Source organism: Erithacus rubecula (assembly GCF_903797595.1).
Source record: "Erithacus rubecula genome assembly, chromosome: 21".
Lineage (NCBI taxonomy): Eukaryota > Metazoa > Chordata > Aves > Passeriformes > Muscicapidae > Erithacus > Erithacus rubecula.
Genome location: NC_136673.1, coordinates 1767214 through 1786145, shown reverse-complemented (window position 1 = coordinate 1786145; position 18932 = coordinate 1767214). Strand labels below are relative to the sequence as shown.

The 18932-nt window shown below is 41.7% G+C and overlaps 1 protein-coding gene across 1 annotated transcript in view; it reads right to left on the bottom strand.

Annotated features, from left to right (window-relative positions):
• Positions 1–18878, bottom strand: part of TTLL11 (tubulin tyrosine ligase like 11) — a 34275-nt gene extending 15397 nt beyond the window's left edge. Inside the window, exons 1-6 of the mRNA XM_079324497.1 lie at positions 18219–18878; positions 12991–13087; positions 11508–11641; positions 5455–6030; positions 4819–4914; positions 4184–4299 (exon numbers count right to left, since the gene is read on the bottom strand). Coding sequence (XP_079180623.1) covers positions 4184–4299; positions 4819–4914; positions 5455–6030; positions 11508–11641; positions 12991–13087; positions 18219–18845 — 1646 coding nt within the window. The 5' untranslated portion in view covers positions 18846–18878. The remainder of the gene's footprint in view (positions 1–4183; positions 4300–4818; positions 4915–5454; positions 6031–11507; positions 11642–12990; positions 13088–18218) is intronic.
• Between the last annotated feature and the right edge of the window lie 54 nt (positions 18879–18932).

Here is an 18932-nt window from a genome sequence, read left to right as displayed (position 1 = left end):
GACAACCCTGAGTAATGAATCCCTGAGGAACACAGTGCAGCTGCTCACAGCAGCACAAACTGAGGTACATACAGCCATTATTTCCTGATCAGTGATAACTGCAGCACCAGCACTCCCCCATCAGCTTCTCCACGAGGCTGTGCAGAGTCTCTGACCCTCTTCAACCACCCCTGTCACACAATCATAACCTTACAATGCTGATAGTGAGATAAACACAGTAATAAATGGCAAGAATGACTTTATCATCAACAAAATCTAGGCTAATAACACTCTCGAGACATCTCTGCACAGTGTGTTTTCATTTTTCCATTAAACATGACTCTTAACATCAGGGGAGGTTATGAAACTGAAGAAGAATAACTGGAAAATAAATGGAATACAGTTGAACAGGTGATTTCCTGACTTTCCTTAAGAAAGTACAAAATTGCTCCTCAACATCAAGAAATTAAAAACAGCATTTGAAATTGGGAAATGCCTTTGGAACACACAAAAAGATGCCCAGAAATTAATTCATGTTTTTATTAAATACAGATCCCATCCTCCTTCTAGAAACTATTCACTTTTTCCTCTATCATGGAAAGGACTCATTTCAAGAGCAAAAGTTGTGTAATCAACACAGTGGAGAAAATGAACCATCTTGTTTTGTGCAAGAAAAGAAGAAGAGCTTTTGTGTAGCAAGTTATACAAAACCTTGTTTTGACTGAATTTCTTCCTAACACCAAAAGAATAAAATAAAAAAGTCAGTCTGACAGACATTAATATTTACAGGGTGTTCTCAGAACGGAGTGACATTAGCCAATGTTTGCATGCTGATCTTGCAAAAATTTGAGAGTAACCACATTGGGGTTCTTCCTGCTCAGGAAATTAGTTAATCATATTTGACATTTGCTAGAGCCACAGGACCCAGAGAAGAGAATTGTACCTGACATATTTTAAAAAGAAGGGGGAAAAAAATAATCAGAACATCACAAATAAATTTCAAGGCTGGTTTCAAATGGAAAAAAAGCACTGCAGTGGCATGTACAGAAAATAGCACCCAAGAAAAGATAAACTAGCAATGAAAGAGCAAGGGCCTGATAGGTAATAAAGCAAAAGCATTCAGTTTGGAGGGCACAAGGAATTGATTGTTTTTGTAACAGCCATAGATTAAATTACATTTCATTTCCAAAGTGTTTCAATTCTTTCTTCTGTCAATGGCTATTTCAGAGTTGAATAAAAGTCATTATATTACTTAGAGGGCTGCACCTTCATCATCCCCAGCAAGGAAAAAGCAGATTTTATTCCATGAGCAACTCATATTTCTAATGGCACGCATGCCATGATGCTGTGATTTCTTTATCAAAAGAATAAAATGGTTCTTTTCTGTCTTGAGATATGTAAGAAACTAGGCATGGAAATGCAAGAGATCACATTGGGACACAGAGTAAACAACAGCAACCAAAATACAAAGGAGTCCTTATTGCTGGATTAATTAGCATTAATAACTAGGGCATAAATATTTTTTACAGGACAGGGAAGTGAGTCATTAGCATTTTTGAGATGATATAAATGTTTTTCCTATACCATGCTGAGCAGTCCTGCTCCAATTGATGCTCCCATCTTTCCTTTATACCTCCAAATATCTGACATCCAGTGGAGAATGCACAGCATTTACATGAGACTGAGACTCCTTTTTGCTCCTCCAATCTAATGCAATTTGAGGCAGAATAAATTGCTAATAATTAAACAAACAGTGAAACTAAAACCTTTTTACTACTATCAAGATACCAAATTAGGCACAGAAAAATAGAAGTTTGCAAAGCCTTCTGAAATGGATTTTCTGTTGGAGGCACAACATACACAATGATTTGCATCAGTGATTATCTTAATTAAACTGCTGTTTACATAAGTAATGTTGATTTACTTTACATGTTGCTCAGTGTCATTAGACCATTCATTTAATTGTGGAAATTTCCTTTAGCTGAAGCCTTCTCTCACCTTCAGCAGGCTGTGAACAGCACCTCTGTGTAAGGAGTGAATCCAGAGCAAGTTTAATAATTACTACACAAGCTTCAGACAAGTTTCAGTCACACACATCACTGGGTTAGCTCCCAATGTCAATGGCCTGGATGTTTGCCCTCATCTACTCAAGCCTTAAAATCCATGAGAACAGCACTGCCACACAAACAGAGCCAAGATCAGAGCCTTCCATGATATTTTATTAAATGTTTTAATTTCTTAATGATGAGTGAAACTTGGAGTTCCCCATTAAGTGACTTCAAACTAGGAAAAGATAAGTTCTGGTGTGGAAGAAAAGCCACCATGTATATTTAAATACATTGATTTGAACATGTATCACTCAGATTTTCAATCACTAATTACTGGCACTGCCAAGGTAATTTCTAGCAATGCCTGCATGTAAAGACTGGAGTTGTGTTGGAAAAATTAAGAGATATGTATGAAATGATAAACTGATCTTATTCAGCTTAACTTTTTTTCCCAATATTATACATCACATGATAGGAAGGAGGCAAGAAACAAAACATTGTGAAGATGAGGGAAAATTAAACTAAAAAAAAAAAATCTGAGCTATTAATCCTTCCTGATAATGAAGTACTTCAGGATGACTTCTAAAACTCACTTTCATTTAGATGCCTCATTTTTTTTTTAAATCTAGGAGATAATTAGAAGGAAATCAAATTCTCCACAGCAGAATATTTACCTGAGATGCAGCTCAGACTTCTCAGTATTTCCCCTGCATGTTCAAACTCTATGCTATACATACTGCTAAAACCTTGCTGAGATTAATGAGTATCAAAAAATGAGTCTGTGGGGCTTGCTGCTGGTTAGCTGTCAGAACAGCCATTCTTGCAGATTTTTCTTTTCTGTCAATAGGCCAAGTTTTCCTCAGAGAGTTGCACACAGTGTCCCCAGTTCAACAAAAAGCACTTGGAGGCAGAAGGGCAGGATGGGCAGAGGCCACTCGAGTTCCTGCACACCCAGCAGGTCCCAGGGCACTGCCCTGTGCAGGCACAAATATTCATCTCCAAGATGCTCTGTTAACCAGATTACCCTGGAAGAAAAGCTGCACCACTGATGAATTCTTGCTGAGAAGAGCCAGTGGTTTATCTCATCACCAACTAATCCTGTTAGAAATTATTTAGCACTCAAAATGTATCAGAGAAGAATCCTCAGCTGAATGAGCCTTCCCCACACACTGGCATCCTTTAGCAATTTATTTGTAATTATCATTTGCCTTTTTTCCATATCTAATATGAAGTTAATGAATGCCTGACATAACTTCAGCAGAAAAAAACACCATGACTAGTTACATAATTACAGGTTAAAAAATGATCTTTTTCAGCTCCATGGGCTGAAGTAATCTTTAAGGGTAGAGGTTAAGTACAGGCAACACAGAGGATAAATTGCTTTGCAAAATGTTCTGTACACTGACCACAGCAACCTCTCTGTGTGGCACTGCCTCTGAAGGAAGAGTTTGATCTCATGATAATATTGCAGTAATACAGAATTTGTTAGTATTATCAGTCAGGTCTTGTCCATGGGCCTCTGTCTACAAAAGGACAGCAAATTTGCACTTGAAATCATTACAGAATGTGAATGGCATTTCAGGTTACCACTAAGTGCCAAGAGAAGAGCAAAATGGATACTTTAGCATGGAGACTGACCTGTGAGCAAGAATTTCTAGGGAAAAAGAAAAAAAAAATCACCCTTTCATATCTTCAAGGAACTGCTTAAAATGAAGTGTTTCATCAAAAAAGAAGATATGATTTCTCTCAGCCTGATCCCACCACAAGCAATCCTGTGCAAGCTACTGCAGGCATAGATCATAGATTTAACTCTGTTTATTATCACAGATTAAGGAAGCAATTTTTAAACACAATATTCACACTTTTCAGGTCCAATGGGGCAATTCATTCAGAGTAATTTGTGACTTTCAAACAAATTAATACACAAATTTATGTCTCACAACTGTTTGAATAAAAGAGGCTTCAAGAAGAAGTACAAATAAATAAACAAATCAGAGTTACTAAACTCAGTTGCACCAGTTAAGAGTAAGATGTTCCAGGGAAAGTGGCATATCCCGATTTACTATCTGCTTGTGGACCTTCTCAGGGAATAAAATCTCATTTTTCTATTTACTGCAATACACTAATGCAAAACCAAGGGAAACCAACAGACTTACTGAGTGTCTTTCTTCTTTTTCTGAGGGTCCACCAGCCTCAGAGTGTCTCTGATGACAGCAACTTTCACTTCTTCATCAACACGGCTTGGGACATTCTCAAACACTCCAGGAGAAAGCTTTACATCACAGAGGGATACAATTATTCACTACAGAACTAAGGCTGATTTATTCCACATTTGCTCAAACTTCATGCACTTCATCTATATTTTAAATACATGATGATGGATTACAAAATACTTCTTCAAGGATGCACAGACACCTTCTCATTTTCAGTATGATGTTACAACAAATTTCTCTAATAAACTGAAATATTAAAAAAAATATTGTTGCCGATGTTATCATTTATATTATGTATATAACAAGAAAAGAGATTATTAACAATCCCCTAAACACAATTAACAACTGCAGGAGATGATGAATAAATGCATTTATGACAGAGATGATGGAGAGCTTTCACAATTCCAATAAGTCATATTTCCTATGTATAAGATTAGCAATGATTTGAAAGCAGAAAATTATAGATAACCTTGGAGGTTTCATATTAGCAGACAGCTTTCATCTTTCAAACAAGGAAAAAAAGCCCAGAAAACCCAACCTAAGCAATTTCATTTCAATATCACACTGGCAACTCTTACCTCTTGCTCGTGTTCTATTCTCATGCTGGGGTTTGCATTTACTTCCAGCAACACAGGCTTCAAGTTTTTCATCAGGAGAATGTCAAACCCTAAAATCTGTGCATAACAAGCAATATGTTACTTCAGTTCTACTCAGTGTTCTACCAAATGCAGTGTTTGTCCATATGGCAACACTGAGGAAGAAGAAACATTTGAGAGGCAGCAAAGAAATAACTGAGGAACTCTACACAGTGCTGAATAACTCCAGGAGCCACTTGTCTCCCATACTAATGGCTCCTTTCACACCACCCCACCCCTAAACACTGCATCAACATGGAACCCTGACACCCACAAGGGGGTCTGAAAATTGCCAGGATCAAAACTGTGTTAGGAACATGCACAGCTTCACTTCTAACATGTAGAAGATGGAATCTGGAGTGAATGCTGTCCCTAACAAACTACAGCCATTGAAAATTCTCTGTATCTGCTAGGGCTGGCAGTAACACAGGTCAGGAGATTGAGGTTTGACCTGGGTGAGGAGCTCTGTGCTCCCACCAGTGAGCAGCACCAGAACTAGAGAAACCTTTTAGAAAAGGCATTAAACCCAAAAAACTAATCTATGCACAGAAGTAATTCTTGCCAGAAATTCCAACTTACCTGGAAGCAAGTTGGCCCAGGCTTTCCTGCTGGTATGTCAGACTGATAGTAAACTTTCAGTTCTGGTGTCAGTGCAATAATTGTTTTAATCACCAATGAAATTATATCTGACCAGAGCTTTTTGACATCAGCCCCTCTGGAAGACAGTCTGCACAGAATGCTTGAAAAAGTCCTCTTGCTGCCAGTGTTCACACTGTCAGAATGGATGAAATTCCCACTATGGATATTTAGTGAATAGTTGGTTAAGTGCATAAAAACCTGGTGCAAATTTTTGAGAGTGGGTTCTTGATAGGGCTCTGTACAAAACCTAGAAAGTCCATCTTTGGCTATATAAATCTCTAAGGGTTCCAAGGATTTCAGCAGGACATAGAGACGAATATCAAATTTCAGTTTGTCCACCAGCAGTGGTTTGCAGATGTATTCCTGGACCACAGCTGGCCTGCTCTGGATGCTCCCTGTCAGCCTGATGTCATTTGGGTCTTTGATGAGGTAGATTCCATCCCCCTGGCAGCCTCCATCAGGCTTTACAATAAATGTGGGCTTCCAGGATGGATTGTTGTCTTTCATCATACGAACCTACAAGGAAAAACATTACAGTGAGAGGGAAAACTAACAGGGGAAGAAGGGCTGGTAATGTGAAAGGCAGTAAACAAAAATAAATAAAAATAGCATGATCACATCACCAGAGTAATAAATATCATGCAGAAAAAGCACAAGGTGAACAGTGCTGACAAGCACAAGGAGAAACAAAAAAGCATGAGTAGGGAATTACTAGTGCAGCTAAAAGGTCATTTTATTTAACAAGCCATTATATAAATCATTTCAGGAACTTCTTTTTAATGTTCTGTTCCAATTTACAGAAGGAAATGGGGTATATCTCAGGAGATCCATTTTAGTAGCACTAATGTATATGAACTGCAAAATTAAACTTTCATGCTGCATTTTGAACTACTGACAATCATTAACTTAAGGTAAGGTGCTTTATTTATTGAGGTATTAATGCAAATGCTACCAGAAGAAAGAAAACTGAAGTAAAAACTTGTCACTAACAACATCTTTTTCCACCACTGAAAATATTTCACCATCAGATACCCAGTGTTAATAAAACTGGGGAATGCTGAACCATGTACAGGTGTAACTGTGTCACTGACACATCTGCTGAAAATCAGAGCTTTCATGTTACATGAGTATTTCTCACTACCTAAATAAATTCTAGTTTATCTATTACTTGTACAACAAAAGTCAGAACTGCAGACATGGGGTTGCCTCAATCAGAAATGCAATTGAGAAAGCAAGGACAGCCCTAACACAGAAAGCAGCTGAAGAAATGCAGGATGCAGGTTTATCAGCTCCTCATGGGATTCAGGGCAATAAAGCACTCAAACCCTCTTCCATCCAAAAGAGAGGGCTGTCCCAGCACTGACTGCTCCTTTCTTGCACTCTCACATTTCAGGGCCCAGCCCTGCAGCTGCTCTCCCTCTCCCTGCAGCCAGGCACGTGCTGAGCCCACTCAGGGATCTGGTTTTACCCTGTGGCTCACCAGCAACCACTGGAAATTGACTTTGAGAAGCCTGAGGACAAAAGCTGACAGAGAAAGAACAAATCAGTTGCCACCATCAGCCCTGGAGAATGGAAGAGGGAAAAATCAGCCCAGAGGAAAAGGCTGAGTATGGTCAGATGATTGTGAGAGCAGCAACCTCTGCTGTAACATCAGGCTGCTGCCCCCAGGAGAGGCCCAGCTCCATCAGCACTGACATTCCCAAGGCTCAAGGACTTCTGGCTCCACCCTGCCCAGTTATTTATTTCACTCAGAGTCACTCTGCTAAAAGCCTTCCTTCAGCTGCAGCAGAAATTCAAGATCCATTATCCAGACTAGGATTTTTCTCACGGACAGGTGTCACAGTGACTCAGTGAAAGATCCTTCTTCAAAATAGGTCACTGTGAGGGATAAAACACCTCAGTGGAGGTCAGGCTTACATAAATGGCATGTGGATAAATAGGTCCAAGTAGATCAGCAGGCCTAGATGAGCAAAGAAGGAAAGCAGGATTTATGTCCTAGTCTTTCCAGCACTATAGAATAATCTTCCCCTGATGTGACATTACCCTGCAGAGCAGAGGAGTTCTCTGGTTCACTGTTGTTAAAGTCAGCAGCACAGAGAGACACCTGGTTAATCTGAGCCCTCCATGACCAAACACACCCTGCTGTGACTCCTGCTGAACACCCCAAGTGCCAACTGTGCCCTCCCAGGGTAGAAAACAGTGAAGAATCTGTGACACCAGGTGGAAGAACCTGCCCCCAGTCCCACATCTGCTGTTCACCCCTCAGGCTCTGCCAGCTCTGCCCCAGGAGCAGCTTTCCAAAAGAGATGATGCTTTCCAAAAGAGATGATGCTTTCCAAAAGAGATGATGCTTTCCAGGGACTATTGCTGAAGATGCAAAAGAACCTGCATTTCAAAATATTGCACTCTAACAATCATCATTCTCTGAGATCTCTCCTCTCTTAAAACAGAAAGCAAATATTTTTATCCATCATTTTCCATTCCATTTATTTAATGGACTAAAAGGCCTTGGTATTATTTAGGCTTTCTAGTCCATCAAAACCTACACATGGCAGATAAAGATAGGCTGGTGGGGAAAGGGGGAATAGTAATCCAGAGTCAGCCTCAGTCTGTTTTTCAGCAGATTTACTGTCTGGAAGAAAACAGATGGCTTCTTGATCTTCACAGAAATTCCCAACAGTCATCTTCAAATTCTCCACAATCCCCTCAACTACATTCTTTCAAATTCTCATTATGAGGGGGCTTGTCCAGACTTAGAAAATCCAGTCATGTAAGAAAATGAGTTTATATGAAATGAGATATTTGTGTGTCCTTTGCTTGACAGAAGGAAATTATCTTTAAAAAACAAGTTGACCATTTAGAGTTAACAGCAAGAGAAGAGTTTGGTGAAAATCTGTAGGTTTGGCTTTCATGAGGAAACACAGGCTTAATGCATATAGTATTCTGGAAAAAAAAAATGTATATAATGGGCTATAAGATCTGACAGCACAAAGACTGGAATATTCATGCCTATGCCTAAGAGGTATCCAAAAGCTGAAAACCTGATTAAAACACCAAAAATATGCTGTGCTGGAAATTAGACCATCCAAATTAGATTCTTATTAAAAATTAATCATACTGGCCTATTCATCATCTTCACAGACAACACAAAGAAGGAAGTATGAGAACAATCATGGTCCTGGTTTGAATTCCAAGCTAGTTATTCTTCAGAAACTGGAATTTCACATTAGAAATAAGTCCTTAGCACACACATTCCAGCAGATTCTTCCCTGCCAGTGAAGGAGCAATGGCTGCAGCACCTGAGAAATCTGCTTCTCTGTAATTCACCTTTTGTTACAGTGACATGCTAGTACAAAATGTTTTAGAAAATAAATTGGTGAATATTAAAAATAGCTGAATATATATTTACTTAGTAAAATGAACATTTAAGCCCTTGATGAAAACACCTATCACCATCTTGTTTCAATATAAATGACACTAAGGGAAATACCTTTTTGTTGGTATTTCCAGTATGAAGCTCATCCACCACAACTCCAGTGCAGTTCTCAATTACTGGCTTTCAAAGCACTGAAGATTAATATTAGATTACCTGCAGTGTTTTCTACCTGAATCTAAGTATAGGAGAAGGCTGACAGCATTTGATTTCATTATTGATAGATATGTATAAAAAAGTTCACCATCATGACTACAGAAGTGAGGCACAATAAGGATATTTGAGAGAGAAATTGTTTTGAAATGTTGCAGTGCATCAGAGGGAGGCAGCAAGATTCAAATTCTCAAGGAGTTTCTTCTTTCAATAATCATTTCTATCACAGGCAAAATCTCATAGGTGTCCATTTCTCATCCAGCCCTTTGCAACAAAATCCTGCACTGCAAACAGCACCAAAGCATCTTCTCATGCCTAACCTACACCTGCACTGACACAATCTGACTTTTGATAATTAACAGAGTGTTCCAGCTCCTCCAGAGACATGTCAGACATGCAGGCACCACCAAACCTCTCCCCACTTGTCTGTTGTGAACAAGCTGAAATGCAGACTCTGAGAGCTGACAGTTTTGGCAGCATTAGGGCTGCAAAGCAAACAGAACCACATATGAACAAATAAACAACAGAAAAGACTGGAGAACTCCTGCTGAGAACTCACCAAACTGCAAGTGAAAAGTGCTCTGAACCTTTTATGGTTCACAGGGGGTTTGGAATGTTTTGGGTTGTATTTTTCCTGTTCTGGAGGGGTTACACTCCCAACTTGTGTTAAGTAGAACATAAATTCTTACAACATAAAATATAATGTTTGATAACAAGAACTATGCTTTTCTCCAACACAGATGGAAGAACATATGCAAAGGAAACTCCTAGGAGTGTGTTAGTGGACATCTGTTCCTCTTGGAACACAAGCAGCAGCGTTTGCAGTGCAGGGAGCAGGAGCAGAGCAGAGTGAAGTGGCAGAGCAGAGTGAACTCGCAGTGCCACCTGGTGCCAGCTCCCGAGGCTGAGCGTGTCACCTGAGCCACACAGCCAGCACTGTGCTCAGGGCCATCCCCACCCACCAGCCGTGCTCCCTCTGAGTCATGGATGTGATTTACTGCCCCCCTGAGTCATGGATCTGCCCCCCCTGAGTCATGGATCTGATCTACTGCCCCCCCTGAGTCATGGATCTGATCTACTGCCCCCCCTGAGTCATGGATCTGATCTACTGCCCCCCCTGAGTCATGGATCTGATCTACTGCCCCCCCTGAGTCATGGATCTGCCCCCTCTGAGTCATGGATCTGATCTACTGCCCCCCCTGAGTCATGGATCTGATCTACTGCCCCCCCTGAGTCATGGATCTGATCTACTGCCCCCCCTGAGTCATGGATCTGATCTACTGCCCCCCCTGAGTCATGGATCTGCCCCCTCTGAGTCATGGATCTGATCTACTGCCCCCCTGAGTCATGGATCTGCCCCTCCTGAGTCATGGATCTGATCTACTGCCCCCCTGAGTCATGGATCTGCCCCCCCTGAGTCATGGATCTGATCTACTGCCCCCCTGAGTCATGGATCTGCCCCCCCTGAGTCATGGATCTGATCTACTGCCCCCCTGAGTCATGGATCTGCCCCCCCTGAGTCATGGATCTGCCCCCTCTGAGTCATGGATCTGACCTACTGCTCCCTCCAGTCATGGATCTGATCCACCTGTCCCTGCTAAGGGTTATTCACACTCCTTTTGCAGACTGCTCTTACAGTGGCAGTTACCCAGCCCACTTGAAAAGTAGCTATTAAAATGTATTAATTAATTCAACTGGATTATGGATATGGTAATTAGCTAAAAAGTTGCACCCAGTACAAGAGTCTATTAAAGCCCACACCTTTCTTCTTTCATATTTCCAAGCAGAGCATACTCTAGGATGCAAAAATACCCTGGGTGAGTCAGATGGGCTAAACAAACACATATAGTATTTTAAAATATTTGTAGTAGCAGAACCAAACACCAACACACACACAGTATCATCCTTTTTCAAAAAAACCTGAAAAATAATGGAATTTTATTACATTATGAATATTTAAACAAAGCAGCAGTTTGACATGAGATGATATGAGTGTATTTAACAAAATGCTCTTCAGAAGGGTTTGGGTACAACAGGCCAAGTGGACTAAAAGGATTTCAGTGACAATGAACCTGGTGAAGCACCACACTCCCCACACTGTACTGGAAGCTCCTCAGGCCAGCAGAACATGCAGGGAAAGGGCTGATGCTTCTAGCAGCTTCAACTTTCAGACATCTCTCTTTGCACAACAGAGAAATAGATTTGTTCTGAAATTCATTCCAGAACATAACAAACAAAGCTAAGAAACAGACATCCAAACCATGACTGATCCCAGGCAAACTGGAAAAGATGTCATCCACAATCCCCAGGTGTGATTTTAAATAATCTGGTAGGTTCAGAAGGCTAAAGAATGACATGGATACAATACCCAACAAGTTACAGTATTCTGAGAGCAAAAGTGGTGTACCTCAGCCACAAAGAGAGGCAGTTCTTCTGGCAGAATCCAGGATCTAGGGTAGAAGTTGTACTCCAGAGGAAACAGATCTTGCATTATTCTCATGGCCCGACTCAGGGTAATTTTCCGAACTGTCTCCATCATGCCTGGGAGGGGAACAAAGAGACAAAAACCCCACACTGAAGTCTCATCCTAACAATAAATACATCATTTCAGAGCACCATTACTCACCCTGCTGGGAAAGCACTCTGGTCATTGCTGTCAATAAAGCTGAACATCTTTTGAGATTTAAAATCTGGCACAATTATTGTGGCATTCCCCTGCCATATTTACTATTGTATATGTTTCTGTATAATATTAGAAAAAAACAATTCTCAAAAATACAGCTCAGAATAAAATTCAGCTTTAGTCAAATATTAAGGACTGCCTTTGCCATAATCCAAAATTATTTTTCTAATCTATCAGGAATAGGTACAAATGTAACTTAAATGTAATCAATCTTTGTGTTTATTTTGCAGTTTTAAGTATCTGCATCACAAAGAACTGGTTATTTTGTCAACAGCCAAACAAACATTTGCTGAAGTCTTATGTCCATTTGGAACATGTCTAAAAAGCTATTTTAATTGAAAAGTTTCTAGTAAAACCCAGCATCGAATTAGCACAACATTCCTGGAAATCAGGTCTAGTTCTGAAGGGCTCTGGTTTGATTTCTGGGCAGCCACTTGTTCTCCAGGTAGAAGCCAAAATACAGACAGGTAACATTCATCTAACACAATTTAAACCATCAGAAAACAACACCATCCTACACCTGAGTGGGAACTTCCCTCAGGCAGGAGAAAGTCAGGGTAAATAAAACCTGGAGTTCGATATCTGAGGTTCTTATGCTCACAGCACACTAACAGCAGCCATAAATCTGAAGTAAAGGGCTTAGATAAGTCAATACCTAAGCTCTTAGCTCTTATTTAGAGAGATCTCAGCAGGGATTAAATGAGAAAAAAAGGAGCTTAAAAAAATAGAAGAGTCATCATAAGATGAGGACTGACATGAACTCTTCAATATTAAAAAATCCATTTAAGGAATTCTGCTCCGAGCTTCTCCCTGAGATAAGCCAGAGGACAAAACAAAACAGATTCTTTCCACTTTGAATCAAAACCAAATCCAAAGATCCAGCACTGTTATCAGTGCCAGATAACAGACAGTAATTGCATATTTCACTTAAATTACAGCCTAACACTCTTCTTTTTCCTAACTTCACGTGTATGAAGTATTCTTCTCAACAAAACCACTTTCTCTCAAAAAAAAAAAATTCAGTCCACAAATTGCTTGAGACACCCACTCTGAGATCCTCACACCCTCACTGAACCCAGCAATATGCCAAAAATACCATCAGCTGATCAGGCAGGTAATTCACATTAAAAACCAGTAAAACACAGAACTAGGTCAGACATCCCTGTTTTTAAAGCACTTGTTTAAACTAGAAAGAGAAGTGAAGTACCTGGGAACTTGTTGACCAGCCCTGAGAAGATGTTGTTGTCATGAAATGAGACCCCGTGCCAATAGATGTCACACGGCAGGCGGCGGCCGAAGGGAAACTGAAACACAGAGACACATTCTGAGCAATCTGTAACACATACTCACTCCTGTCCCTTTCAAACACCCATCTTAACCACAAACCTCTTCAGATTGGCTGCAAAACTGGGAATATTTGGATCAGCTCAAAGACTTTGAAGTGAACAAACCAAGAGAGGTTTTTAGAAACTAAATCCAAATGACTGAGGCATGGGCTGCACTGAGAATCCTGAATTCTGATCAACTACAGGCAGGTTATAAATGTAAAGTGAACACTCAGAGCAAGATATTTAAGTAGAATATTATTCATTTATATATATCCAGTTATAAGTATTAATTTCTACAGTATTAATTCCTTTCTGGTACTAATAGCCTGTAATTAAAATAAAAGCTCACAATTCAATTAATCATTTGTTAGCATATATTTATTCCCACTATCAAGAACTAAGTCGATTATTTCAACAATGTTAAGTATTCCAGGTTCTCTTCCCATTCATGCAAGGTTTCTCTGTAAATTGGAAACCTGTAGCTTGTTTTCTGTTATCAAAAAAATCACCTTTTTTTAAGCAGTCTGAAGAGCTCAGAAGCAGCACTGCCAATTACTGGCAGCAAGTTTCTAATAGTAGCAAAGTGGTTTCTGAAAAACCCAATTAGTTTTGTGTAAAGAAGGTGCTCTCCTTTTTCACATGGCCCCATTTATCAATCCAAAAAACCCCATTTTATCTGCAGCTCCATGAAGATGCCATTTAACTACCATATGGAATACAGTCACAGGAATAGCTTCTATTACTAAGCTACATCTTTTTCAAATAAATCTGCTATATTTAGCATTTTAGGACATATTTGCATTAAATATCTACCACCCTCATCACCCAGTGCCATTTACTTATTGAAAGAACCACAGCACTTTGCAGAAACTTCTTGTTCTTCACTTGAAGTGCAATTTTTCTTATTTTAAAACATTTCTGTATGCAGTGGATCATTTTTCTTTGAGCATGACAGAAAAAAAGAATTGCATAAACCTTTTGAGTGCATTACTTTATTTGCTACTTTAATTAAAATTTCAGTTTCCTCAGTAAACAGCCTTGAAAAATTAATTTAAAATGCTAATTGAGCAATGCATCCTTTCTGTTTCCTTACTCGCAGGAATGAGAAACCCAATTTAACAAGAGCCAGTGGATTCTGCACTTATTTCATTATTATTCAGCCTGCAAAATCTGGTTTTGTACAAGTGAAAATTAATTCTGTTGGGCTCTGAAAGACAATCAGTGGCCTTAACCTCCTTCCACAGGTATATCCAGTATATAGATGCAGCATTCGGTCTCAGAGTGCCCTTCCCACTAAAACCTGAACAATTTATTTATTTATTAAATGAAATTGAAATTAAAGGAACAAAATTTGCATTTATATAACACCTTTCATCTACAGAGAATATCAAAGCACTCTACAAATACTGCACAGAAATCATTTCACAACAGATGAGGAGTGAGCAGCTCTGGACAGGAAGATGGAAGCACTGCACCCCCTTGCTGGAAATTTGGGACAGCACAGCAAGGGCCCTGCTTCTGAGGAATCAAGATTATCTGGATTTATCCAACAAAGGGATCAACCTCACCTCCTGAATGAGCTGGGCAGGATTCTGTAACCTCTGCACTGCACTTTACATAAGAGTGGTGTTTGGAGAGGAGCCAACAAGTTCCATTATCTGGCACCTCTGGCAGATATAAATTAATGTTACTGTGGTGGAAGAGGCCTTTGCACCACATTCCCAGCTCCTCGTGTGGGGCAGTGGAAAGAAAGCTAGCTGGAGCCATCCTTTTTAAAAATCTTTTAAATCTTTCTTAGTCAGATTTGGGCAACACTTGTCAAAAAAACAAAACCAAGGAGCCATAAAGAGAATAGAGTTGTTTCCACAGCTTTGACAGGATTAATAATCCATCACAGTCAAATCTGTCTGACAGGTCATTTCTACCTTTGGATTAGAAGGCAATAATTTAAATTGTCTCACAGGTCACATCAATCTGTTCCATCATGTTTAATGACAAGTTAAATGACTTCAGCTTTTCCCAGCACAAAAGCTGAAACTCTCCCTACGCCCCCGTGCAGCTCTGGAACAGCGAGACAAATCAACGCTCCACGCTGGGATATTTGATGCCTGGGACATCAGCTTCTTCCATTTTCCTGGTAATTGAAAGCTTGCTGAAGAAATAATTTATTAAGTGATGAATAAACTGGGGATGCAAGCTCAATTTGTGCCCATTATTTCATTTGGCAGATCATGTTCATTTGAAGAATGTGACACGCTGGATCAGATGGTCCAGCCGGAATTGGCAACTCTGCAAAAAGTCTTCTCAAAAAGTGCACCCACACAGGCCTAGCAAACCTGATTGTTTCATTTACTCAAAATTCCCACAGCTGGGGGAAAAAAAAAAAAAAAAAAAAAAAAAAAAGGGGGTTTTCCCTGTCTTTTGCTTCTGCTGACAGAATCTTAATGGTGACTTTGCTGCCTTGCACTCTTTCACCTCTTTCCCACATAATCAGTGCCAGAGAATATTTCACCAGTCAATGTTTTGAGTATTCTTCCCTTTTTGTGTGTCTTATAATGACATTTAGCTCTGTCAGTTCACTAATGCATAATAAAATAATAAAAAATAGGTATGTGACACTGTAAGAATGCTACACATTAAACAGAAAAAGTTATGGCTCAAAAGTGCCTACTTGAAAAAGCATTTTATACTGTGTCCTTCCAATAAAATATTCCAGCAGCAAACAGCAGAAATGAAACAAAAGCAAAAAAAGGAAAATGTAAAAGGGGTAGAGAAGGAAAAACATCAAAAATATTATACAAGGGATAACAGTAGAATAGCAGTCCCTGACACATCACTATTTAAAATACATGCATTTCATTGCTACTTTCAGGATTTTTTTGGCATTATTTTCATGGATCCTGGAAGCAACACCCGTGTTCCCTCTGCTGGTCCTGCTGTAACAGTGCAACCAGCACCAAGGCTCTGGCCAGCCCTGACAGTGGTCTGAACAAATATTTCACTGCTATTTCTCTAAAAGTGTGAAAGGGAGAGGTTTCAGAATTACATGTAGCTGGAATGAAGAGTTTTCCTTGGATTTATCATCTTCTCAATTTTGCTGATTTTTCTCTTCAAGTCTTGACCAGATCATATTAATCTATTTATAAACTGAAGATACACAGCAGCACACGATGGTGACTTGTTTACAGGGAATGAGTTATCAGCCACCCAGATGGGGCAGCCAAGCATCACAAAATCCCATATTAGGTCTCTTCTTCATTAAGACACAAAGTGGCCAGAGGAAGAAGCAACAAACTAAATAAAAAATATCGACCAAGAACGAGATGGAGGAGAGAGGATATTGAGGGAGACAGGGAACAAAGAGAGATGAAGTAAAGGCAGCAGCAATTGCTGTTGGGGGATGCAAAGCAGGAAGGAAAAAGCTGATTAATGCAGCACAGAGATTCATGAGAGGAACAAGAGCTTGTGAAACAAGTCAATTAGTAGGAAAGACTATCAAGTGCAAGACAAATGCAAAACAGTGAAGTCTCAGGAAACTATAAAGACAAAATTAACCATTAAGGGTGGCTCGTTCCCAGCACAATCTGCGAGGTTAACTGATATCAGTGATCCAGAAACCCTCTATGGGCCCTCAGAACATAAAACTTAACCTAAAAACAGAGAAATTAAGTGTGAAGTGCCCTTGCTTTGCATCCCACTGCATAAAACATGGAGCAAGGCTGCTGACAGACACCCACAGGTGCACTGAGGGTTAAGAGAGGGAAACGCAGCAGGTTTGAATTTCAAGGCTCTGGTATGTTGTTACTATTTTGCTGTACAAGCAGCAGTTGAGAACCAGGTGCAAAGAGATTTTGAAATCCTGCCACTGGATTTAAATAACAAAAATCTTGAAATAAAAAAATTTGAAGTCAGAGAAGGAGAAAGCACTACTCTTCCTGACATGGAGCACACATATCCTGTGGGATTAGATATTCAGGACATTATAAATAAACACAGGCAACATTTACGGTCACTCAGTCCTCCAGAAAATAAATCTACAGTGTTTAACTCTGAGGTTAGGAATAGCACAGAATAAACCCAAGTCTATACAGAATTTGTTTAAAAAGCATCAGGTGCACAAAAACATCATCTTGCAATGGGTGGGAATGTAGTGGGAATCCCAAAGGCAGCTTTGTAAAGCAGAGTAGCTGCAGGTCAGAGATCACACAACTCTGTCCCAGCTCTGCACTGAGAAACAGCTCATCCTCAGGTTCTATTCCTCCTTTTCCCTCCAACTTCCCTCTTACAAATGCATCACAAGTATCATTTTTCTTACACAAGTTCCTCACAAAGCTCTTAGAAGCCATCTCAACTTGAATAAAGCCATTTAGAGAGCTGTTAGGGAAAGAAAATTTTTACAATTGGAGAACAATTTACCATCTATAGTAAGATATATCTAAGAAATCTCTCCAAGATTTAAATAAGGAGTTGCAAAGCATCAGTTCTGAGCCAGCTCCCCTATTGTCCTGATTCCAGTTCAGCACATACCGGCACTCACTGAAATCACAAAGCAATGAGAAGACACATGACTCGAGCAGCAGGAGAAAAAAATAGCTGGAGCTGCTCTACATAAAGGAAATTAGCAGCTAAATCCCGTTATGTGCGCGTTCTCAGCTGTTTAATACTACTGCATCCATCCGTGCTCCCTGACACGCCTTGGGCAGAGCTCTGCCGTCCCCAGCCAGGCCCCGAGGGAAGGGTGGGAGGGAAGAAACGCAAATCTACCCAACACGTCAAACGCTTCCCCACGGGAGCAGGTTTCTTTCTTGTCCTTTCCCCGATCAGTTTAACCTCGGAAGCGCAATACCCGATTACCCCTGTTCTGGCTTGCATAACTGGCCGTGGCAGTATCGTGGTCACGAATCAAATCAGCGCCGGCATTCGGACAGAAATAGCCCCAGGGTCAGGGGGGCACAGCCGGGAGACCCCCGGCTGCAGCGGCCCTCGGAGAGGCACGGGAGGAGGAGGAGGGGAGAATAGAGGAGCGCTCTGCCGGGCAGGCAGAGCCGAGCTCGGGAGAGGAGTCAGGGCAGGGCCGGCGCAGGGATGGGGACGCGGCCCCGCTCACCTCCTTCCAGCGGAGCTGCCGCAGGCTAATTTTCAGGGCCTCCAGGGAGGTCTTGGCCTTGGAGCTGTCCACCGTGACCCCGGGCCGCCGGCTGTTCTCGCCCCCGCTGCGGCAGCCCGGGGCCCGCCGGGCCCTGCCCCGCGCCGCCCGCCCGGTGGAGCCCTGGCCGCCGGCCCCGCGCCGGCCCCGCTCCCGCTCCCGCTCCCGTTCCTGCTCCCGGCCGGGCAGCACCGCTTCCCCCGGGGGCGCCGCGGCTAGGGGGCCGTGCTGCGGGGCCTCAGCGGGCAGGGCCGGGCTCCCCGGGGGCTCCTCCGCCTCGCGGGCCGGTTCCATCTCCGCCGGTTCCAGCCCGGCCGGCTCCGGCTCCGCCGCTTCGATCCCCGCCGTCCCCATCCCCGCCGGTTCGATCCCCGCCGTCCCCAGCCCGGCCGGTTCCAGCCCGGCCGGCTCTATCCCCTCTGTCCCAATTCCCGCCGGTTCTATCCCCTCTGTCCCCGTCCCCGCCGTCCCCAGCGCGGCCGGTTCCAGCCCGGCCGGCTCCACTGCCCCTGTCCCCACCTCCGCCGATTCTGTCCCCTGTGTCCCCGTCCGTTCTGTCCCCGCCGGTTCTGTCTTCTCTGTCCCCATCCCTGTCCCCGCCGGTTCTAACCCGTGTGTCCTCGTCCCTGTCCCCGCCGGTTCTACCCCCTGTGTCCCCATCCCTGTCCCTGCCGG